Below are 25,240 nucleotides of genomic sequence, written 5' to 3'. Positions count from 1 at the left end.
ATTTACTGCTGTCCTCTCCGGGCAACAAAAGACAACTTGATAGTAAAATGTAAAACGTAGTACTTTTTATTAAGTTAAATTACAACTACTGGAGATGGACTTGTGTAGAAAAATAATCAAAAAGCAGTGATCGTTGTGTTTTCTGTTTGGAAATGCAGCTAATTTTTCAGGTAGGCTGTTTTTGATGCTGGATACTTGTCCACATTTGGTTATTTTAAGACTTTACATACTTAATTCTTGGATAATGTGACTTGTTTGGTCTATAAAATGTGAGAATTGTGAAATTGCTGATTCGCCCATTTCCCAAAACACAAGTTGGCATCTCTAAATGTCTCGTTTTGTCCCAATTAACTGATCGAATGCCTGTGAAAGGCAAATATAACATGCAAATAATCAAATTACAGGACTTTTCCCACCCTGTACACAGTTAAATTAATTTGAGAATGTTCAGTGTAATTGCATTGAACAGGCTTCTTCTAATTAAGGGGTTAAAACCTGGTTTTCCTCAGCAGTGAGGAAGCCATAGTTATGAAATACCCATATAATCTGATGTAACATGATGCTGCTGAAAGATGGGGTAAGGATGGATGGAGTAACTTTAATTTAAAAAGAAGGAGGAGATTAAAAAAAAAAAAGACGGCTTCATGTTATAGAAGAGCAGATGTAAAATCCTTAGTTTAGGAAAAAGTCCAACCGGACCAGGTTTGTTCCCCAGATCGGGTACTGTTTGGTGATTATCCGTTAAAGCCCATAATCCCTCTCTAATCAGGAATTCTCAATGTCCGCTCACAGACAATTTGCTGAAATGACATCACTGTCACTCCATTCAAACGGCTTCTCCTGCTTCATGTGCATGTGTTTGCTGCAACAACAACAACAAAAAAGAAAAAGAAAAACGAGGGCGGCGGCGATGCCTTTTACCACACTGTGAGCTGACAGTGAAGTAAGCAGAAGATGTGGATGCTTCCTGCTGTGCTCCTGCTCCTGAACGCAGCGCTGGGCCTCAGGTCGTGTCCCAGCTCCTGCCTGTGCTACGAGTCCTCGGACCTGGTGGACTGCAGGTCTCGCGGGCTGGTCCACGTCCCTCCCGCCATCCCCCACGGCACCTGGCTGCTGGACCTGAGCGGGAACCTGCTGACAGATGTGCACAGCGGATCCTTCACGGGGCTGTGGTCACTCAAGATCCTCCAGATGTGCAACAACAGCATCCAGACTCTGCAGCCACAGGTACAGGGGATATGAATGATCTACATTATATACTCGGTTTTAGACCAGAGGGGGAAGGAGAGTTCAAAATCTTACTTTAATCTGAACTTTATTTATCTTGCATCAGTCATGAAATACATCATCAGTGAATTTGATTATTAAAATTAACTCCAAATGCTAAAAAATATCACTATTTTATTATCTAATCATCATTTCTGGTGCATTTGTGTGTAAGCAGAAACATGTAGCAGCTTCAGGAGTTTAAAACTATTGAACATACTCTATTATAAAAATAGTTTATGTACTATTTCATGAGTAACAACCCACAACAAATAAATGACTGTGGGTTGAATGGATGTTCAATGATGCTCTAGTCTGTCTTCATCTGGTTTTACCTCATTGTGAATGGGTTTGGGCAATCACACACAAAATTTGCAACAGGCACTACACTTACATTATACTTTTATCTTGTTGATACTAGTATTTATTTGTATTTAGGCTATATATATTTTTTCGCTATCATATCTTTTTATCGCCACAGGACCTGAGAAACAGAATAAACACTATTCCATGTAACATTGGGTGGGATGACAAGTAAAGTCTTTGAATCTTGAAATTATAAGTTATAATTTAGTTGGTACAGTGTAACTGCTAACTACTGCAGTGATGCTGATTGTTTTCAACATTATTTATCCATATTATTATCTTCCCCATCAGCCAATTTAGTATTACTGTAAGTCTACAAAATGTAAGGAAGCAGGGGGGAAAATACCTATCCCAAAGTTTCATCCTTATATAGTTATTCTTTTTCTGAGCAAATCAATGAGTAGTTTTTGTTATTTCCCTCTGAAATGTTGTGGGATTGTTGTATGAAGTATAATCATTTAAAGGAGACATATTCTCCCCCCCACAAATTAAAATAGTTCCCAGGTGTCTGAAAGACATGTCTGTGACATGTTTCAGTCAAAATACCCCAAGGATCAAACATCACAGCTCTTTTCATCCTCTCAAAACAGCCCTGTTCAGAACGGCTGGTTTCAGTGCCTGTCCCTTTAAATGCAAATGAACCACTACTTGCCCCTCTACCAGTACCTGTATTCACAGGGGTGGTATTATGCTAATTCGAAATGACCTCATTGTCTGACAACTATAAGGGAACAGCTGTAAAACCACATGGATTTCAACCTAGGGAGCCTGAAAACCTACAGATTGTCAATTCTCACTTTTTGGGGCCGGAAGGCAAAATAAACACCCAAATATATGTTAAAGAGCCTTCAAAAAGTGATAACTACATAATATGTCCCCTTTAATACCAGTGCCCAAGGAACAGTAACAGTGTAATGGTTCCAGACTGATACTTCGTCTCATCTCTGTCCTTCAGTCTCTGTCGTCGCTTCAGTTCCTGGAGAGGCTGGACCTGAGTTTCAACCAGCTGCGTCGGATCCCTCAGGACTTCTCTGACGGCCTGTCCTCCCTCCTGGAGCTCCGGCTGGACCACAACCTGCTGGAGCGGCTGGGCCCCGGCTCACTGAGGGACTGTGAGAACCTGAGGAGACTGGACCTGAGCTACAACCACATCCGAGCCGTGGACGTGGGCTCGTTCAGCAGCTTGTCCCGGCTGAGCCTCCTGAGCCTGGAGGGCAACAGGCTGGACGTGCTGCAGGACGACGTGCTGACCCGGCAGCAGAGCCTGGAGCTGCTGCTGCTCGGCCACAACAACATCTCCCTGATCCAGGCCGAAGCTCTGGCTCCTCTCTGGAGACTCACTCTGCTGGACCTCCGGGGGAACCAGCTGACTCGCATCAGGTTCAAGACTTTCCTGCAGCTGCAGACCACCAACACCCAGCTCCAGATGTCCCTCAACCCCTGGATCTGCGACTGCGAGCTGCAGCGCGTCTTCAGCAAGATCCAGCAGGTTCGACACCTGCACGTGGAGGACTACAAGGACATGGTCTGCCACGCTCCCCCCCAGCAGGCCGGCAGCTCCCTGGCCTCCCTGCACAGCCAGCTGTGCCTGGTGGAGACGGTGTCGGTGCTCGTCATCACCGTCACGGTGCTGCTGGCCGTGATCGGAGCCCTGGTCAAAGCAGAGCACAACCAGAAGAACAAACACGCTGCCGGTGATGCAGAGGCAGAGAGACAAGAGAAATGATGTTATGTATTGAATAACTTCCATGTCCTACTATATTTTATATGGCAACCACCAAAAAAAGTGCAGAATAACCCTTTAGAACATTTACAGAACACAGAAGTAACTGGATTTATTATTGACTTGCTCTGTTGTGTAGCAATCTGTCTGGGTTTGATCAATTTACATGTGTTTTAATTGAAAACATGATCAATATCCTCCTCTTTTGCTTACTCTTAATGTCGAAGTATTTATCTCATCACATACATAAAGACTGTTACTGAATTGATGCATTTAACTTTTTATTTTATCTATTTTTATAGTAAACACACTGGACATCCTTTATTGATTTATCTGTTATGATTATTTCATGTATTTATTTATTTTTCTTTCACCTCCCTTTATATTTGATTTATTTAATTCCCTCTTCTTTTTATTTATCTTCTTTTTTTCCTGTTTACTTTTTTACTTGTTCTTGGGGGATGTTCTCTTTCTAGTTCTCTGTTCTGATGCACCACACAAAAAAGAAGAAAACAGCTGTATATAATAACTTTATATCTTATATTGATACTTGTGAAATGGTGGTCTTCAATAAAAAAAAAGTACTTTATTTGTCATCATCACATGAACAACCAGACACGACGGCTCGAGACAGAAGAAGACCTATCTATATAAATGTTGGGTTTACCTCCAAACATTTTTTGAAATTCTCATCACATGTTTTCATCTCTGCGCTGCATCTCTGTGTCGTCTGACCCGGAGCAGTTTGTTCTCTGTGATCTGATCTTTCTTTTATCTGCTGACCTCATTAGAGTTTGAGGGCTGAACCCCACTCTGCATGTTCACCTGGAGCATTAACAGTCACGTAAACATGGAACTACAACATCCAGACTGGTCATCCACTCCGATATCATCTCCTCTTTGATTTAAAAGATTAAAATTATTATTATTATTTGTATATAACTGTTCAATACACTGCTTTGCTTATTTATGTCATATTTCTGTATTTGCTATTTGCTTTTGTTGATTTATGTACTTTGGCTGTGAAGTGACTGACTCTGACTCTGGCAGGAAATGTGCTATAAATAAAGTGTCTTCTTCCTTTTTAATTGGTTTTAAACCAACCCAACTACCCCCCCCTTTTTTTTGCCTCATCACAAACAGAAAAACTCATCAGGATAAGTTGTTTCCACTTAACTTAGTTACCAGTTAATTATTCATGATGCCTAACTGAGCCTAATGCAGTCCCATTACAAACCCTACCATATTTATAAGAAGGATTTTTACAGTGTTTGTTTTTGTTGAACCTGCTTTGATGTTTATTTTGCTGTTGTTCCTGCATGTGTTTTTTGTCCATCCCATTTACATCAGTGATTTTTGATTAAATAAACACACAGATCTCTTCAAAGCTCAATACAACTCCACAAACTGCAGCCTCCGAAATGATCAACACTTCTAAAGCAGATTCAACAAAAAAACAAACATATCATAACCTCCATGTAGTTATACCAAAATGTGTAACAAGATGTCATATTTCTAACTTTGAGTTTTGATACGTGAAATAAAAGGTGAAAATGTTACTTAGAGATTTTATATTTAATAACGTACTGCTGCACCATGCACAGTTCATTATCAATCTTACATTTAATACTCTCATTCTTTGCAACACTGTTCACTTTAATGGAAAGCAGATTGCTAATATATAAAATATATCAACATAAATATTATCGCAGTATAACTGAAGTTTGCACTGAATGAAAGCGGCCCAGTCTAAATGATGAAACTTTCATCATAAGCATCATCGTGTAAGCAAACATTTTTTTAACACCATTTCGTATAAAATGTGTTTTACACAGAAGATAAAAAAAAAGCTCATCAAATAAAATGAAAACCTACATTTTACTTTATGTGAATGCAAGAGTTAAAAGCAAAGCAAAAAATAGTGTTTTATTTAGCAAATACCACATAAGTTTCCCTTTATTTGAAAAACATTTAAACCGTAACATTTAAGAAATAATTATTTTAAGACTAATTTTTGGAGTAAACGGTATTTTGCCTGCAGGTATAAAATACTCATACTCACGATTCAGAGCATAACAAAGACAAAATGTAAACATGAATCCAAATAAATTATTAAAATGCAAAAAACAACCAAACAAGAACAGGGAGCGTGGGTTTTTTCCTCTTTCTTGCAAAAGCAGAGTTACCACCTGCTAGGCCATGACAATCAACAGCTTGGCGTACGTCCAACCGCTTGGAGAGTCTGAATCCTGAGAGGTCACTGAGCCACAGCTGCTTTGCAAACAAAGTCGGGCAGTGGCGAACAGTAAAGGCCAACAATCTCATCCTGCACACATCTGCAGTGCATTTAAAAAGTCCGAGGAGGGAGAGGAAGGAGGGGAGGGGCTCAGCCGTCAGTCGCAAGGATGAGTGCGGCGCCGAAGATGCCCACGTTGTGTCCTATCAGCTTCATCTGGTTCCAGAACTCCACCTTGCGCGTGTTGTGCCAGTAGCCCAGGTTGCCGTCGATGAACAGGACGACCAGCGGGAGGGCGGTGGCCAGGATCTGAGCGGCCAGGCGGATGTAGCAGCCGGAGAGGAAGGCCAGAGCCAGCACCCCGAACAGCACCTCCAGCAGCATCAGGGTGATCTCTCCCCCAGGGATGTGGTTCAGATAGGCCTGCCTGTCCTCCTTGCTGTGCTGGAGGGAGTACACCTGGTGGAGGGAAAGTGGTACTGCAATATTCAGAACAGCACTAAAAACACATGTACGGTAGGTTTTTTCATCTGATTTAGATACACATATGAAGTGCATATGTTTTTGTTATTAATATAGCTTATTATCTGACCTGTATGTGTTGATTTCATGTTGCTATTTTTCATGTAAAAACGCAAGAGCATATACACAGATACACACAAAATGATCTATTGTGAAGCCCAGTAGATCATTTTGTATATGTAGTGTATTGTATTAGTCTAGTATGATACAATAATACTGTATTATTTTTTGTGATGCCACCCACACGTTTAGCTGTGTTGCTCATTCCACGAATGCACGATTCTTACAAGTTGTTGAGGCGACTAATAAGGCTTTCTAATGAATACCAACTGATATTATTAAAGGGGAGAAATTACTGACTGAAATAATGTTTCCAAACTTTTTTTTGAGGAGTTAATATATATCAAACACAAGAAGAACAATTTTAAAGGGATAGTTCAACATTTGGGCAAATTGACCAATTGCCATAATCCCTACACTCTTAGCAGTAGGTTTGTTACCTTTAATTGTCGGTGCAAGCTCTTTTTTATAACATCTTTATAACAGCTCACGGCTCTGCTCCACCGTTCTAAAAATAGCTCACACCGACAATTAAAGGTAATGAACCTACTCCTAAAACTATAGGGATTATGGCAATGGGTCAATTTGCCAAAATGTTGAACTATTCCTTTAAGCTTTCACCTTCGTTGGTAGTACAAATAAACAAACAAACAAATAAATAAATATGAATCACCTAAATTACAACAAAATGAATCATTCTTCAATAAAAATGAGAATACTGAATGATAACACTAATACTGAAATGACCCATGCTCTTGTTCAGACACTAACAGATAATCACAAAAAATTTACATTGGTCTCTTACCATGCAAATGAGATAGACTCCCAGGAAAACCTGCCCTGTAGACTGCAGGGATCTGCTGCGAGCTTTCTGCCTGTACACCTCGCCGGCTCCACTGGCCAGGACCAGGAAGCCTCCGATAATGGCCATCGCTCTGGAATACATCCGTACCTGCGGGGTGATAAAGTTCAAGCTGTAACAATCTGAGGCGGGTTTCCTGTGACAGCGACACTCTCTGATAAATCCACTTTGAGCCTTGTGGTGGTGAGAAAGAAGAAATGTCTATTTTACGCCACAAAGAACACAAGAACATTTGGTAAGCTCTTAAAGTCGGAGCAATAGAGTAATAGACTAAATGGAATATAGACTTAGTGATTATTATATATTAAGTTATATCATACATTATATTATAAGTGATTATATACTGAGAACTGACAATGCTAAAAGACCTAGGCATACACAACAAAGGAGAAATGGAAAAAAACAGTGTGTAATTTTGGCACCACAAAATCAAACACATTTAAAAGGTTATTGTTGTAACATAACAGAGGCTGACTCACCTTAAGCCAGTCTCCATAGTACACCTGTTCTCCCACATACGCTGCGTATGTGCTGACGGCCAGTTGTATGGCAGCACCCATCGCGAACCACCTCCTCTTCACTCCAAATGACATGAAGCTGGCACAGAGCACTGAAGCTCCCATGTCCACAAACAGGTACGGTACATGGATGTCTGGCTTCCTGGAGATGACAAAGAAAAAGAGCACGTCAAACCAACAATTGTGGTTTGATTACGTCTAGGCTATATATCCACAATTTACACGTCATTGTTGTATATTATTTGAAACTAGGGGGTGGGAATCATCAGAGGCCCTGCGATACGATATTATCACCACACCTGTGTATCATATGATATAACTGCGAAATTAAAAAAATAGTGCAATATCTTGCGATATATTGAGATTTAATTGCTTTTTTCAACTCCAAACGATGGCTCCAAATGAAAACTTTGTTAACATCTCTTTTCTCTAATAAGATAAACTTATTTTTCTGTTCAGTTGTCTGTATATTGTTACAATATTGCCATGCAAAATAACTTGATACTATGCTGTACTGATTTTTTCCCCTGCCCCTATTTGTAACATGCTTTTTTTCTATGCATATTGTTGCTGGAACTGAAACTGCAAAATTCAGGTGTTGTTACAATTGATCATTTAAGCCTAGAACTGCATGTGATATTGAGAGTACGTTATTACAAAGAAGAAGAAGGAGGACATACAGGAAGTCCGTAGGACTAAATAAGCTAACGCTTCTTCCTACTCATTTTCAAACATGCAAAGTTGTATTGACTGAAGTTACATATTACCCACACATGTTTGAAATAAAGCCTTCATTCATTCATTCATTCATTCATTCATTCTCACCATATATTTGAATCTACTGGTGTGTTAGACTACCACCACCACACCTCTGCCCCAAAAAGAAACTGTCCAGCGGTCTAAAGCCCTAAAAGGAGAATAATGTATTTAATAGCTTTAAAATTGATCATTTTCCATGCAGGAGGAAATAATCATACCTCTCCTCCAGCTGCTGCGGTCGCAGGGTAAAGAGGGGTGTGGTAGTCTTCTTAAACAATACACACCCAGCGTGCACAAGGCATTTAAACCACAGTTTGACAAGGGAAATTACAGACAGCCCTCCGTCTGACAGAAAATTACAGACCGGGCATAACGTTACTGGTAATGTAACTTATAGTTTTAATTTAACAAACTCCATATGTCTGCAGTCTTATGGGCTAAGGTCTGGTCTGATTAATTATTGCTAAATTTAACCCCCAAGTTAGCTAGCTGGTAGTTTAATGCTTTTAATATAAAACATACGAAAAGGTGGAGACATAAAAACTGTTTTGATATGATAACTATGTTGTAAATGTAGCCAAATTGTACAAGTTAGTGAGAGCAGAGTTAGCTCCTTAGCTAGCGTTAGCATCTCCTGAGTTGCTCGTCTTTTCTTTTTTTCTTACCTTTTAGAGTCGGCCCGCTCAGCAAACAGCATCAACATACAGAAACAGTTCCAAAACCCGAACCGGGTCAAAATAAACGCCCCAAACTGACTGAGAAACTTAAAAACCTGCTTCCTATTGGGAGCTGCCATGGCTGCCTCCCTCAGCTTTCACCCAAACCCGCCGAGTAGACAGTGTAGTAGAATGGACATCCGGTCGAAATACCTATACATTTCACAATAAAAGTCTAGCCGCTCTTTAGAATGCGGAGAAGAAGTCATATTTTACTGCGAAGCTCTTATTTTGAAAAGGCGATCAGTGGCAGGGTAAAGGCGTGCTCCCATTGGTTGACAGGGTGAAGTGGGCTGGACAAAAGCGTTAAGAAGATTCGACACTGCCACCCACAGGACAAAACCGATCATCACAGGAAACGTTAGAGGTCACTGGAGGAAAATGGGTCTCAGCAGCTGCAGTTTGACCTTATTCTCTATAGTCAAGTTCTTGCAGGTGCCAAGTTTAAGTGAAATTAATTAAAAAATGAATTTACACATAACATTATATGATAAAGTGGGACTCCTGTTTAGATTTGAAGTGAGTTTTGATTTACTGGACCTCATGTTTATAGGGTAATTTATTAGAAAATAAAGAAAAAAGACCATAGCAAAAAACAAAATGAGTATTCAGTATTGATTTACTTGAGAAAATAGGCAAACTTTTAAAAAATCCTTAAATATGATGTCATAATAAGTATTGGTAAAGGAATAGATAGATAGATAATTTATTGTACAGACTCTAGGTCCAGTTAAGAGCACAAGACAAGACAGGAAAAGAACAATACAAACAGCGAAAATACCAACATCAATGACAACAACATCAACAATAACAACAAGACAACAACCACAACCACAATTACAACAACAATGACATATGGGGTATGTCATTGTTTAAAAACAGAATACAAATTTTGTTGTCAGATTTGACATATTAAGAATAGATGATAAAGAATTCCAAAATGAACTTATATATAATCAAAATTAATAAATAATATTTATGCTTAAAGTTTTATAATGAATCAATATAGTAATAATCAATACAATAGTGTAGATTGTGTAGTTTATGTGAACTGTTAAAGCAAAAGATTGGTGAACCTCAGTGGTTTAATAATCTGATAAATTATCTATCTATTCAATTTTTTTATTATCATAAAATGATAGTTGATTGATTTTCTGTCCATTCACTAATCAGTAAAGCACAACTGCAAATGCAAGTTGTAAGTTTCTTTCCCAGGGGCATCGCTGCTCTAAACGCTCAGATACACTAATGGCTGCTATCAATTGCACTTTACACACTGCACTTTATGATGGCACTACTATTTATTACTCATCACCAGTCACTTTTCTGAATGTGTGTATGTATGCAAGTGTATGTTATATAGTACGTTCTCATGTCTTTTGTTTGTTACACCCCTAATTTCATTGTACATCCATACAATGACAATAAAGGATTTTAGATTCTGATTATGAGGATTTCTGAAATAATGTATGAAAAACATTAAAAAGTGGATGAAAAAAGGAATTTCTTTCAATTTAGTGCTTCAATTAAAATGTTTTTTGTTGCTCAGTGACGATAAGGGGCGGCTCCACACACTGCTCTTAATGCACGGTGACGTGTACGAGGTTAATCTTGAGTGGATGAGACTAACCTAGATCCTAAAAAAGGCTTATTGTGAGACCTGCTGAAGGTTTAGTTAAGGATCAGTAGTTTGTCATGTCTCAGATGAAATGTCAGGTGGAGGTGAAAGGCGCACAGAATAGTTGGGTTTGTGGGTTTTAGTTTCAATTTTGAGGAACCAGTTATTTTAGAGACATATAACACTGAAAGAAACAATTGCACAGTGTCATATATCTTATTATTGAGTGAAAACAATATATAATGCTACACAGGAGACAGTACCATTCCACTAAACAAACACTGTACACACAGTATGCATTCATGTATTTATTAAAATCTTACCAAAATATGACAAACATGAATAAAAGAGCCAAAAGAACAGAACCAGACTTTGCACAAAAAACTAATTTCTTTAGAAAAACATGAGCATCCGCCATGTTGAACAAAAAGACACTGAACGACTAAGAGCAACTGATTGGATAGACTGAGAGATTAAAAATTATAATCAAATCAGTGATGAAGACTTGGCTTCCTTCCTCTTGGTGAAAGGCCCCGGCGCTCATCTTGTATAGTTAGTGTAAACACCAACTCATGAGCTAATGTTTCTTTTTCACTTTCTGTGTGTATGTGCTGCAAAGACAAAACACTGCAGCTTAAATGCATTGATTAGCTGGTGACATTGATGATGAGAAGTGAAGCAGATGTATAAAACACCCCTCTATCTTGTGATTTGGCAAACGCACCACAATTAACGGTGACTAACGCATCCATCGTTTCTATTTCAGTGTCTCCCCCCTCTCTCCACCATGGATCTGCATATTCCTCCTCCTTCCTGTTCAGAAGGTTACGGCACCTGATTGTTTAATCTCATCACGGGGGATTGGTGACATCAGGACCAATCCTGTGCCGACCCCTCCCGAAAGCCAGCGGCCCGGGGGATCAGCCGGGATGAAGAGCAGTGGGACAGCACAGATCAGTCAGTGTGAAGAAGCGACCGGACCAAAAGGAAGGCAGGCAGTCGATGAGCTCTTAGGAGCCAACACCTTTTCTCGTAGTGTTGGGGATCCTGACATTGAACAGGTAAAGACTAACGATAGAAGCTTTTTTTTTTTCTTTCTCTCTCTTTCTTCTGGATTTACATCTATTTGAAGGAAACTACAGCATATAGTATTTTTTAAAGGGATTTTGTTGTGCTATTTGACACTTTTTCAACACAATTATCTTGATTTCTTTTTACAGCCAAGATGGCTCGTGATATGTCAGATAAGGAAATCCTGAAAATGGAGCTGGACCAGTTAAAGAAGGAAGTGAGCACAGCTAGGACACCAGTAAGTATATAATTCTTAGAATGTCATATTTTCTTACAACCAATTGTGATGATTGTTTCTCAGATCAAATCGTATTAAAATGAGGCTCACATTTATTTATTTTTTTTACCTCTCCTCTGATCAACAGGTGGCTGCAAACTGTGCAGACACTGTCTCATTTGTTGAAGGACTACTACCGAACGACCCGCTGATCAAGGGAGTCCCAGATGACAAGAACCCCTACAAGGGAGACAAGGGAGGCTGCATAATAACATAGCACACGTACATCCAGGGGAAAGCGGTGTGGATTTTGTATGGGAGCTGTAATATTCCTGTAGAAAATTTGTCGTGGAGGAAAAAAAAAAAGTACAGTAGAAAAGGAAAAAGCTCAGACCTGTAATGTTACTGCGACCAAGAGAGAGACCCTTTTCCATCACTGGATGCGTGCGTGTGTATCTGTTGAAAATATGTTTGTGAATTTGTAATTAAATGCAAATAGCTGTATGAAGCTTTGACCTGGCCTGTCTGTTCTGATTACTGGTATACACTAGTAGATCTCACATTTACTTCACACTTATTGGACTTTTGTGTCATCGTTAATGTTAAATGGAGGTTAATCATGTTTTTTGTTTTGTTTTTGATGTCCAACATTTGAGTGTAGATCAGTTTAAATCAACATGACATTCACCTGTGTTATTAGACAAAGCAGGGCAAAGTCACAGGAGTCGTGCAGCTTCTGCTTAGTCTAATCTTAATAGGATTTCTCTGCTGCACAGTCGGTCACTGTTGACACGGAGCTGCTTCCTGTATCAAAGACTTTAAGCTTATTCCTGCGGCTTCAATCCTGGCTTCCTTTTTCCAGCTCTCCATCCAATTAGTGTCATTTTCAATCTGGGAGGAAGCGACAAATACACATCATTCGTTTTAACATTTGCAACCACGACTTCACCGACACACACATACATATGCCTGCTTTACACCGTTACCTCAGGCAGCACTCGCTGTATCAGCAACTTTGAACAAGTTGACTTCTTTCCTCGTGTATAGTGACCCACTTATCATGGAAAGTACGGAGGTGATATCAGTCTTTTGCTTCAAAGTTTAAGTCTTAAGCCTACCTACCTTAACACACAGGAGTCAAAACAACCTCTAAACTTTGAGCTCCCTGCTGCAGATAAAGGGCAAAGGATGTTGTAGCACTGGAGTTATTGCAGTGATCTCAGTTTCATGCTTACACAGACATACCTCTTAAACAATATTTGATGATACCATTAATTAAGATAACACTGGTCATGTACGTTTTTTTTTATTAGCGGCATGTTTATGGATTCGTCTAATCTAAATGGCTGTAATTTATATGACATTATGACCACTGGATCATTTTATTTAAAATAATCTAAATGTCTGATGTAACAATATTCATTTTAGTCATCTAACTGTGTTTATATTAATATTAATGAGGAAACTGAATGGACCTGCCAAACACGGATGTAACTAATTACATTTATAGTGTCAACAACTAAATGAAACAGAGCCATGTTGGTTACACCTGCGCTCTACCTGGTACAGCATGTGACACCTGCAATGAGTCAAGTTTAACCTGTATTTTAAGTTACATCTTGCATTCACCGGCTCTGGCGTAACAGCTTGTTGCTTTGTTGTGGTTCACGTTATCTGTGGCTGCAGATTAAATCTATAGCTCAAAGTCAACTGAACTAATGTATAACTGGATCTCAAAGTCCATGCATGGACTATGTGACATTATAGCACATTAAAAAACGATGTTATCACAAGATAATTGTTTTTTATATATATATATTTATCCACTTTCAGATGAGATATACTGTGGATTTAGTTAGCTAGTACCTCCAGAGTGATTTTAATTATTTGCACACTGAAGTGTCTTCTTAAGAAGTCAGGATGACATCTCTGTATTTATTGGACCTTGAGTGCTGAAACTCAGTGATTTGGCTCCGCTAGATTGTTGTAAAGACATAAAACTGGACCGTCCCTATCACCAAGGATGACTTGTCCATATACTTTTCTTTATCTAAATTGCCTTATCAGAGAAAGGCGATTGAGGATATAGCCTAATCTAATCTATCTAGGTTTCCTATAAGTTTACTGAAATGACTAACTACCACGTGAAGGATGAAAACAAAATGTTTCGAAACCTTCAAGATTACAACTTTTGAGTAAATTCCAATTACTGCACAGGCAAAGAAATGTTTTGTTTACTTTTTTATACAGTTTTCATAACACTTTTTATATTTATATAGAAAAATTAAAAAATATATCTGTAGCTGTCTCTACAAAACAGTATTTGGTAACTGTTAAGTAACTGTGCAACAGCTGGCACACAGTTATTGTGATTTGTGCACTGTCATCACTACGGAAAAAAATGGGTCTTTCACCACTTTATCTTTATTACTTGTCATAACATGAATAGCTTTACGTATCAAACTCCTGCTCCCCTCCCCTCCTCCAGACCTTTGCCACTCTGCATAATAAAAGCCGCCATATGAGCAGAGCAGCGTTCAGACACACTGCTGCCGTCAACACGCTGCTATAGAGTCGCCACTCACAGACATTTGGTCATCTCCAATGATGTGGCTCTTGATTTTCTTAGTTTGGTTCATTTTGTGGGCCGGAGGCACCTACTGGTACCTGTTTGGGAAACCGAGCCCTTTCTCCCTGGAGTCGGTGAGGCCTCCTGGACCTCGTGAGTTTGACCAGAAGAAGCGGGACAAAGTCATCAAGCAAGGTAAAATGATTGCTTTTGAAAAAAATGTATGCGTGCAGCATTATAATCAAATGGTGATGCAATGCATTGCTTTGGTAAAGACATATATTTGCCACCAGATAACTGGTTTGCATGTGCTCAATTTAAGGTACAATACTTCATTATCTAGAATAGTTTGTCAATACGAAGAAAATATAAAATGTAGAATAAGTACTGAATAATGCTAATAATAGCTAATATGTATAGCTTCACAAAAAAAACTCCAGCCAACAAAACAACAACTCTTTTGAAAAAGAGAAAAAACTGAAATAAAAAATGAGTTTAAATTATTATTATTATGTTCAATAATAATAACCACTAATGAAAAAAGAAACATTACAGCTACCAAATTAGATTGAATTAAAATTGAAATTTAGCAGCAAAATTTGGAAAAGTCCTTCAGAAGGCTATTAGAATAAAAAAATAATGGGGGAAAAAAACACTCTAGCAAAGTTTTAGTTTTTAGTTACACATCTGGATTTTTGTAAAACACGGTAATTCTTGAAGTTTAGGGGAGATGGCAGGTAGCCATTCTGTTTGCTGCAGAAATGTCTAGTTCTTCCAACAGAAAACGAACTCACTCTAGGTTTTTTTTATCCGCTGAACTGTGCTGATAAAGTTTTATCTAAATTACCTGTTTGCTCTGTCATAACTCAGAGTTTAGATTAGCACTAGTACAGTAATTACTTTTCATCTATGTGTTTTATCTTAATTGGATTAAGACCTCATGAATATGTTAACGGCGGGCCTAATCTGTTGTTTATTGCCGACATAAGAAATAAATCAGAGAGGTGTGCAAAGCAACCTTCAGACTGAATTATGTAACTGAATTATGCAACGCATTTGGATGTGATAACATTTACAATGTCTTTTTCATGAAAAAAAAGAAGAAAGATACATTTTTACCATATTAAAACCAGGTCTGTATGTTTCCGTCCAGGTTTCAGTGTTGACAAGGTGCCTCAGAATCTGGATGTCATCGTCATTGGGAGTGGTATCGGTGGGCTGACAGCTGGAGCCACGCTGGCCAAAGCCGGGAAGAAAGTCCTGGTGCTGGAACAGCACGACCAGGCCGGAGGCTGCTGCCACACCTACATAGAGAAAGGCTTTGAGTTTGATGTTGGTAAGAAGACTTGTCATACATGCAATCCACATCTTCACTCTTTTATTTATTTATTCCATCCTTAAAGTGAATTTGTACAAATTTTGAGCAAAACTTGAGTTAAACAAGTTGAGTGAATGAACCTGATACATTAGGAATGTGTCTTCAGTTCAAAAGAGGTAAAAACAACCCATGTAACGTTAATAGATTTAGATATAGCAAATAGATAAGTTGCTGTTTCAGGGGCCTGAGCGACCTGTTATCAGGGACCCTGCAATATCTAGGAGCACACAGCAGTTTGATCATGGTGTGTTCACGGTGCAACCTGATAAGGCGCAGTAGTGAGTAACCTTTCTGAACCACCAACTGCGCACAAGTGGGTGGAAACATTATATGAATGGACATTTTCTGATGTTTGATGATTGAAAAGGAAATCAGATTTGAGACTGGGGCTGCAACCAATTACTATTTTTCATCATCCGTCCAATCAAACTGTCAGAAAAACTGACAATTACTAAAGATGACACCTTCAGATCATTTAATTTGACCAAACCAAACATTTAAACATTTAAAAAGATCGATAACATGCATTCACACCTCTTTGTCTGAATCTTCTTCTCTCCAGGACTTCACTACATTGGTCAGGTTCATGAGAACAGTCTGCTGCGTATCGCCTTCGACCAGATCTCCGAAGGTCAGCTGGAGTTCCAGGAGCTCAATCAACATTTTGACACCATCCAGATCGGCCTGGGCGAGGAGAAACGAGAGTACACCATGTTCTCTGGTAAAACTGAGATGAAGGCACATTTGTTGAAGCAATTCCCTGACGACACCGAGGCCATCGAGACGTTCTTCAAAATCATGAAGGTACCGAGAGCAAGCGGACACATATTTTTAGTCCGTCGCCTGCCTCTAAAATGCTTCTACTCTACATCTAAAACCCTTTTAAACTTCGTCCTTTCTTCCAAAAAGATCTCAGCTAAGAAGACGCACTATCTGGCAACTCTGAAGCTGATCCCTCAGTGGGTGTCTTTATTCCTGCTGAAATCGGGCATCGCAAACCTCTGCTCCCCGGTCTTCCGTCTGACCGGCACAGGTGCAACGGATCTGGCCAACACCCTGACCAGCAACAAGGACCTGCAAGTCATCTTCTCTTACCTTTTCTATGGTGGGTCTGCAAATATTATATAATACAGCAGGTTTTTGAACTATAGTCAAATCTTCAGAGTGAACTGAGGCCAGATGATTGAAATAATTCCCTGTTGCTGCCATAAAAACCAAATCATCAGAAAACTTGGTTAACTGGGTTCAATGGCTCCCCAATGGATATGTGAACACCTCAAAGGGGACATATTTTGGATATTATCACTTTTTCTTGCCTTCCGGCCCCAAAAATGTGAGAATTGACAAAAAAAAATCTGTAATTTGTAGGCTCCTGAGGTTGAAATCCATGTGGTTTTACGAGCTGTTCCCTCAGTTGTCATACAATGATGTCCGTTTTCAAATTTGAATAATCCCACTCTGAGTACAGGTAGAGGAGGCGAGGTGGGGTGAGCAGTGGTTCATTTGCATTTAAAGGGACAGGCACTGAAACCAGCCATTCTGAACAGGGCTGTTTTGAGAGGATGAAAAGAGCTTTTTTTTTTTTTTTTTTTTTCAGATTTTAAAACATTTAATGAGTCTTAACTAAGAGACGACAGAAGTTTTTTTTTTTATTTCAGTTAGACCGAACATTCAGGTTTACATGAAGAGGAAACACAACACTCCACCTCCACCTCCACCTGCAACAGTTAAAGCTCACAAACTTACAAACTTACAAACATCACGTACAAACGAGAGCGGCCATGTTTTTAACACATTTAAAAATAATGAACAAACACTCAACTTCCTGTCCTTCGGTACTGAGACTCCTCCGGCCTCCGGCCTTCGACCCCTGAACCACTGAACCACTTCCCCTCTGACCACCAGTTCACAACTAAAAAAACCTGTGTGTCGCCTTTTGAATTAAATTAAATTAAATTAAATAAAACAGTCAACGACATAAAAAATAAAAAAAAACTTCAAAATTTAATTTATCATGCAAACATAGAAACAAAGAAACAATAAAATGAGATGGATAGGTGCAGGAAAAAGACAGTGGACCGTTTCAGTTACGTAACAGTGCATTTATATAAAGGGCATCGACAGCATCGCGTACTGTACATGTTCATTAATAATGAAACAAGTTAAAACGGGGTTAGAGACTCGTGCTACTCTCACATGCAGGTTCAAACTCAAGCACAAACAGAAGAAGAACCACTCTCCGTCCGGGCTTTTCTTTCTTTTTTTTTTCTCAACAACGACGACGGTTTGTTCAGGTGAGTCGAGCTTCTAGAAAAAGCAGCGGGGAGAAGGCGTGAAGACGAAAACCAAAAAAACATCTGCCACAAACGAACAAAAACAAACCTCAAGATGGACGACAGACGACGACAGACGACAGTAGCACCATCGGACTGAGAGACTGAGGTTCGAACCTCCAACAACGACTGCGACAAGATGACGTAGGATTACGAAGGAGAAGGAGAAGAGGAAGAGGAAGACGTGGACGACCTACATCCCCGGAGAGTGGCTTCTGCACTGTGTCAATGTTGGGTCATGGTGTTAGTGAGTTAACATCTTCTTGAGGTTGCGAGTCCGCCGAGTCCGCCCGATCTGCTTCGTCTCGTCCCGTCGGCGTCGGATTTGTGGCCTGGTCCTCGGCGGAGAGCTTAGAAGATGGTGCTCCAGCGTTTGGGGGATGGACGGGACTTATCTCCTAGGTTGAAGAGTCTGGACAGCGTGCTCTGGTCTCTGCGTCTCCTGACCGGCGACTTTGTGCTCTCGGCACGCGGCGACGAGGCAATGCTCCTGAAGAAATGCACCACAGCGTTCTCATTGGTCCGGCGGCGGGAGGAGGACTGCTGGGGAGAGGAGGCCAGGTGACCCCGGAACGACCCCTTGCTCCTTTTCTTTTTGTCTCCTCCAAAGAATTTGCTAATCTGATCCATGAGTCCTGGGTTCTTCTTTTTCCTCCCGAGCCCGAAGGTGCTCTGTCCCGATCCGCTCGCCGTGGCCATGCTTTCAGCTGCTGCGTCTGGGTGGGGTTGACCTCTGTCCTTCAGGCTTCAGTACAGTCCTCTATACGGCCCACGGTGCCAACTCAGCTCGGTATGCAGTCCCTCTGACACTCGGGGGCCGTCTTTAAAGGTGTCGTCCCCTCGATCGGGCCCGATGCATCATGGGACATTGGATGGGATGGGATGGGACATTGGATGGGGTGGGGTGGGGGTGTCGGGGTGATCCATGGCTCTGGCTTGACACCAGGCATTCTTCGGAGCTTCAGTGGCTGTGTCAGTCACTGCTGCCCTCGGCATGGGCCAGGGCCATTGTTCCTCTCCCCGTACGCCTCACCCCGGGCCGAGGGGGGGTAACAACAAGAGTTATCTCTGAGCGTGAACTCACAGCCTGATGCAAAGCAGCCGCCGCACTGTGGAGGCCTTTGTTGGGCGCGCCTCATATGTCTTCTTAATGGATGGTGTTTAAATTGGACGTACGTACGCCGGTGGCTGAGATGAACACACACACGCTGACTCAGACACTGACTGAGGCCGTTTGACTGCGTGAAACATGCCAACACGAGCCGAGCGTCGATCTCCGTCTGCACAGACATGAGATCAAACCTCGGGTTCACACTACAGACGACATGTTTGTCCTCGTGTTGAAACCGATTCAAACAGCTTCAACTTTTACTCAACTTTCTATTTAGCTTAAAATGTTCTGATTTAACAAGTTAGTATTAAATGTTATTATTTAACATGTAAGTTAGGCTACCTTTAATTTGTGTTATTTAATATGTAAGTTAGCTTAAAATGTTGTTATTCAGCATTTTAGTTAGCTGTAGCCTAAATGTTGTTATTCAGCATTTTAATTAGCTTTAAATGTTGTTGTATTTCAGTTAGCTTAATATGTTGTTAGGCTATAACATGTAGTTAGCTTGAAATCACGTTATTTAGCAAGTAAGTTAGCTTTAAATTATGTTTTTTAACATGTAAGTTAGGTGTAGATGTTGTTCAGCATGTTAGTTAGCTTTACATGTTGCTGTTTAGCATGTAAGTTAGCTTTATGTTGTTATTTAACATGTTATAACATGCTAAATAACAACATTTAAAGCTAACTTATAGTTAGCTTTAAATGTTGTTATTTAGCATGTAAGTTAGCTTAATGTTGTTATTTAGCATGTTATAACATGTTAAATAACAACATAAAGCTTTTGTTATCCTGCGTATTTTTTCTTCTTTTTTTCTTCCTCTTTCATACCATTTTGATTCGGAACAGATCAAAATGTGCGGTTCGGTTGGATCGGTGTGCTATTAATTTTCTCTACAGAATACGTAACAGAAAACTGTGAACTCACAGCCTGATGCAAAGCAGCCGCCGCACTGTGGAGGCCTTTGTTGGGCGCGCCTCATATGTCTTCTTAATGGATGGTGTTTAAATTGGGTACGGTGGCTGAGATGAACACACACTCGCTGAGGATGAAAAGAGCTGTGATGTTTGATCCTTGGGGTATTTTGACCGAAGCATGTCACAGACATGTCTTTAAGACAGCTGGGAACTATTTTAATTTGTGGAAAAGAGGCATAATATGTCTCCTTTAAATTGAACATTTTGTCTCTAAACTCTTAGTGACTACCTGGAATATTATCCTGAACTAAACTTCACTGTACTTTCTCTTCCTCATGTAGGTGTGCCTCCTAAGGACTCCAGTATCCTGATTAACGCCCTCCTGGTTCACCACTACAAACGAGGCGCCTACTACCCTAGAGGCGGTGCCAGTGAAATCGCCTTCCACATCATCCGCACAATTCAAAAGTATGGAGGAAACTGTCTGGTCAGAGCTCCGGTCACCCAGATCCTGATCAATGAGAAGGGAGCAGCTTGTGGTGAGAACGAATCCAGCAGCTCAGGCTTCCACATGTTTAAAAGCCAAAAGATTTGCTTTCCAGGCGACTAACCTCAAGTGTGTGACAGGTGTGAAAGTCAGGAAAGGTCAAGAGGAAGTGGAGGTTCGTGCTCCTGTGGTCGTCTCAAACTGTGGCATCTTCACCACCTTCCAGAAGCTTCTTCCACCTGAGATTCAAATCAAGCCAGGTCAGCAAACCAATGTGATCCATTTCATTTCACTGGACAGACTCTAGTGTATAATATATATCCTGAGTTATTGTATGATAACAATCTAGAGGCTGTAAGGTGATTCTTCTCTTCTCCACGTTGTAGATATTCAGGAGAGGCTGAACATGATGAAACACGGCAGAGGATCCTTCTTGGTCTTCTCTGGCTTTGAAGGAACTGAGGAGGAGTTGGGCCTCGTGTCCACCAACTTCTGGCTGTTCAAGAACAATGATATGGACCAGTCGTAAGTATCCACAGCACTAGTCACACTCTAAATAGGGATGTGGCATTTAGCAGCCAGAAGGGAGCACTGCTGTATAAGTAGTGGAAACTCAAAGAGGGAAAACTGACTCTGCAACCAGGAACAGCAGGTCAGGAATTCCCTCTTTGTCCTCTAGATGGAGTAAAGGATCAGTCAGCTCAGAGCTGCAGGCTGTATTAATACCACAGTCATGGAGTCTTTTGTGTTGCTGATGAAGCTCTAAAGGATGATGATAATGATGATGATGATGATATGTGTTTTTGCATCTTTTTAGGATGGAAGACTTCTTTGCACTGAGCAAAGAGGATGCACCAGATAACATCCCCATGATGTTCATCACAATCCCATCTTCCAAAGATCCAGAGGCCAAATTAAGACACCCAGGTACAAACAAAAGCCTATATTTCCCCCCCAATAATAGAGGAAACAGGATTTTATGATAAAAGAAAGGATGATTAAATGGTTTTACTCAGAAAACGACCTAATTTGAACATGATCTGATATGAAATACCAGAAAATAACACAAGTGTGATGATGCCTTGTCTGTTTCATCCTTGCAGGAAAATGTTGCATGACAATACTGACTATGGTGAAGTATGAATGGTTCGAGGAATGGAAGGACACTAGTGTGCGCAAAAGGGGCGACGAGTACTACAACTACAAAATGAAATTTGCTAAGAACCTCTTCAACTGGGCCTGCACTTTGTTCCCGAAAATCAAAGACAAGGTACACGTTACCAGATTATTGAGTATGTTTCTATTGTGCTTTAACTTTTATAAATGTGTCACAGTTAATGTGGGTTGTCACTGTTTGATTACAGGCTGCAGTGTAACCTATAAGACTTTTTTTCCCAGCTGGTTTTCCAGGATGTGGCGACCCCGTTGACCAACATGCACTACCTGGGTGCCCAGCGTGGAGCCATGTACTCTGCTGAGCACAACCTGGATCGTTTCCACGCTGAGGCTGTGGCGAGGAACAGGTGCAACACCCCTGTCAAAAACCTCTACATATCAGGTATGAAACTTTATTTTTTGAATTGTTGAAGGATTTTATGTAGAAGTTTTCTTCAAGCACAGCCAGCGCTTTGTGGTTTGTGATTGAAGGTGTCGCAGGCACAGACAAGCCCTCAGATTGATTAATTCAGTATGGGAAGGATAATAACATTATGAAATGCAAGAGGTTTCAAGCCAATTTATGCTGAATTAGTTAAGTGGCATAGCTTTAAAGACTTTAATCTTAACTCTAAGAAAGCCACAAAGCAAAATAAAACTATATTTTCTCTAAAGCTTGTGAAGAAAATCACAGTGTAGAGGGAAACACAGACAAGAATCTGAGCCCAGATTCCAGGTATTTCCATCTCATCCAGAAACTTGTACATATCTCTGTGTTCCAGGCCAAGACGTGTTCAGCTGTGGGATCGCAGGAGCTCTACACGGCGGACTCCTGTGCGCGTCCACGGTGTTGGATCACATCGTCTACATCGACTTGCTCCTCCTCAAGAAGAAGCTGAAGAGGAGGAAAGCCAAAGAGATGGCCCAGCTGGCTCAGAAGAAACTGCAGTGAGTGGCGCTCCGTACTTCCCCTGCAGGACGTCAGTGGAACTACACTCCTACTATCCTGGTGTAAAAGGACCCCTGATTATTATGGGAAGCAGAGAGGAACACACCGCCACAGTATTTGACCTACATTATGTTTGTGCATATGTACATATCTATATCCATAGTGGTCCTTTCTGACAGAGGAGAGGAAAAAATCTAAATACGATGAAAACCAAAAAAGCTGCTTGCTATCTTAAGCCAAATCATGGTGGATCAGTTGGTGATCTGTGCTAAAAGGATCAAATGCCCAGTCGTAAGAAAGTACAATGGATAGTGGTGAAGCACTCATTAAGGTTGCAGTTAAGAAGGGAACTATATACAGATGTTAGGGGTGGATATATTTATTAGCCCACTGTAACTGTGAAGTATTTTATAGAAAATATATTAAGCTTTTGTTTATTTGGGTATATAATTATAATAAGCTTTCAGTTTTCTTATTATGATCATCATGTGCACATAAAGGTTTATTATTACCTCGAAAGAATTGTAAATTATTAAAGCTTTTCCTTTATTTCATTGTTTTATTTACTGATTGATGTAAAATACTATTGCTCCATTATTTTGTCTTTGTTTTTAAATATATTGCTATGTCAGCTTAATCTAAAACAATGAAATATATAGACAAATGCTCTTTCATTAGCACAGCTATCAGAACAACAAAACGCATTGATTTTTGTAGATTTGGCCTGTTTTTGTACATACAGATCTTTTTTGTCTTATTGTTCAGCGCCTCTTTTTACTTGCTTTGTTTTTTCACTGCTCAATAAACTTAATATATCAATATATTGATTTTGATTACAATCCTCAATCCTCTTTCTCAACAACACCACGGGAAAACATTATAAAACATAATCAGAATAGGCCTAAATATATATATAGTATATATTTCATATTGCTAAACTAGAGTGACCTACTATAGCATCCGGTACAATGTGTGATTACTGTCACTAATCGTTTACATATCACTTACTGGTGAACTGTCCCCCCTGGATTTAGTTCCCACCTATGTTGTTCTGCCCTGACTTATAACCCCGGTGTTGTTTGGGTAACACCTGAAATCAAACGTCGGGGGGGAAACCTCAGACTTCCTGCACTAAGTGAACATTTCCTCAGTAAACGGTGGGCAGATTGGCCGACAAACTGTGGCCTGTTGGAGACGACCGGTGGGGGATCCGAAGAGAAGAAAGCCCCTTCTGTCCAGGCAGCCGGTGGGATGCCAGTGCCTCTCTCGCTCTGTTCACCTCCATCCCTCTGCTGTGCAAACTCAGGGAACGCGCTCTCACTCACTCACTCACTGCTGCTTGATCTGCGTTCACTACTCTCACCATTTTTTCTCTCAATACTGGAGCATAAAAAGAGCAAAAAATAAAGAAAAGTTTAAAGAATGAGGAGCAAACAGGGAGGGAGGAAAGTTAATTATACTGACTTTGCCTGGCTGGAAGTTCTGCAGACCATAACATATAATTACCATGGCACGATAAAGTGCACTGCTTCACCAGAAATAAACGTGACATGTATAGTAACTCTTGCCTGCCTTCTTGCTGCTGTGACTCTGACTGACTCACAAAGTTATAAACAGACCCACGTAAACTCACTTTAACCACCGTTTGAGTAAAGGAATAAAAACCAACCCATAGTTTCAGCTTTGTTAGCCGCGTGGCTCTCGGGATGGTGATGGTTATGTTGGTTGGTCGGCTGCTCTACCACTTTAGTCGAAGCTGAAATATCTCAATAACTACTGGAGTCTCTGCAATGGAAATTTGTTCTCATATTAATGTTCCTCAGAGCACTAACTGTACTGCAAATCTTCAGTTTTTCCTCGACTTCTCCTCTACTAAAACAATGATTATGCTGGACTGTGATGGCTTTATCGCAATTTCGTTGTTGCAGTTGACAATGACAATAAAGTATTGAATTGAATTGAAGCTAACATTATTGGATTTTGGTGTAAATTCCCGTTACATAATGGATGGATTGCTGAGAAATAAGTTTCAGCCATTAATGTTCTCCACATGGTGATGAACTGTATGTTTGATAATGATGACTTTTTATTTACCTCCATTATTCATTTTTGTCTAAATCATCCCATCATCCATGACTGAACTAGAAAATGTTGGCATGCTAACATGATATATTAAAGGGTTAGTTCAACATTTTGGCAAATTAGCCCATTGCCATTACCCCTATCGTCTTAGGAGTAGGTTTGTTACCTTTAATTGTCTGTGCAAGCTATTTTTGGAAAGGTGGAGCAGAGCTGCGAGCTGATCAGAGCTACGCTATGGAGGCCAATGGGATTTCTTGGTTTCCTACATCAAACTCATCAAATACACAATCCAACAACTCCAAAACGCTCTGGTGGACTAGTTGTGGC

At 40.2% G+C, this 25,240-nt stretch overlaps 5 protein-coding genes across 5 annotated transcripts; 3 read left to right on the top strand and 2 right to left on the bottom strand.

Annotated features, from left to right (window-relative positions):
* Positions 1-960: 960 nt before the first annotated feature.
* Positions 961-3,358, top strand: LOC311003182 (uncharacterized protein; the record flags this gene model as incomplete). The annotated part of the gene is made up of 2 exons (XM_083994867.1): positions 961-1,227; positions 2,588-3,358. The coding sequence occupies 2 exons, from the start codon at positions 961-963 to the stop codon at positions 3,356-3,358; spliced, it is 1,038 nt and encodes a 345-aa protein (XP_083850993.1).
* Positions 3,359-5,739: 2,381 nt separating this feature from the next.
* On the bottom strand, positions 5,740-9,136 carry tmem101 (transmembrane protein 101). Its single transcript, XM_083994053.1, has 4 exons — positions 8,978-9,136; positions 7,515-7,695; positions 6,979-7,125; positions 5,740-6,050 (listed from the first exon to the last, which is right to left on the bottom strand). Exons 1-4 carry the CDS (start codon positions 9,106-9,108, stop codon positions 5,742-5,744), a joined length of 768 nt encoding a protein of 255 aa, XP_083850179.1. The 5' UTR covers positions 9,109-9,136; the 3' UTR covers positions 5,740-5,741.
* A 2,735-nt stretch (positions 9,137-11,871) lies between these two features.
* Positions 11,872-12,211, top strand: gngt2b (guanine nucleotide binding protein (G protein), gamma transducing activity polypeptide 2b; the record flags this gene model as incomplete). The annotated part of the gene is made up of 2 exons (XM_083993890.1): positions 11,872-11,955; positions 12,083-12,211. The coding sequence occupies 2 exons, from the start codon at positions 11,872-11,874 to the stop codon at positions 12,209-12,211; spliced, it is 213 nt and encodes a 70-aa protein (XP_083850016.1).
* Positions 12,212-14,538: 2,327 nt separating this feature from the next.
* LOC311002571 (inactive all-trans-retinol 13,14-reductase) lies at positions 14,539-22,834 on the top strand (the record flags this gene model as incomplete). The annotated part of the gene is made up of 11 exons (XM_083993975.1): positions 14,539-14,698; positions 15,657-15,839; positions 16,444-16,685; positions 16,791-16,986; positions 20,582-20,779; positions 20,868-20,987; positions 21,114-21,252; positions 21,545-21,654; positions 21,831-21,997; positions 22,126-22,285; positions 22,665-22,834. 11 exons carry the CDS (start codon positions 14,539-14,541, stop codon positions 22,832-22,834), a joined length of 1,845 nt encoding a protein of 614 aa, XP_083850101.1.
* Positions 18,566-18,996, bottom strand: LOC311002572 (myelin basic protein-like; the record flags this gene model as incomplete). The annotated part of the gene is made up of 1 exon (XM_083993976.1): positions 18,566-18,996. The coding sequence occupies exon 1, from the start codon at positions 18,911-18,913 to the stop codon at positions 18,566-18,568; it is 348 nt and encodes a 115-aa protein (XP_083850102.1). The 5' UTR covers positions 18,914-18,996.
* Positions 22,835-25,240: the final 2,406 nt, after the last annotated feature.

Source organism: Trachurus trachurus (assembly GCF_905171665.1).
Source record: "Trachurus trachurus genome assembly, chromosome: 19".
NCBI classification, from domain to species: domain Eukaryota; kingdom Metazoa; phylum Chordata; class Actinopteri; order Carangiformes; family Carangidae; genus Trachurus; species Trachurus trachurus.
The sequence above is the reverse complement of the archived record's forward strand: the minus strand, read 5'-3'. Positions and strand labels throughout refer to the sequence as shown.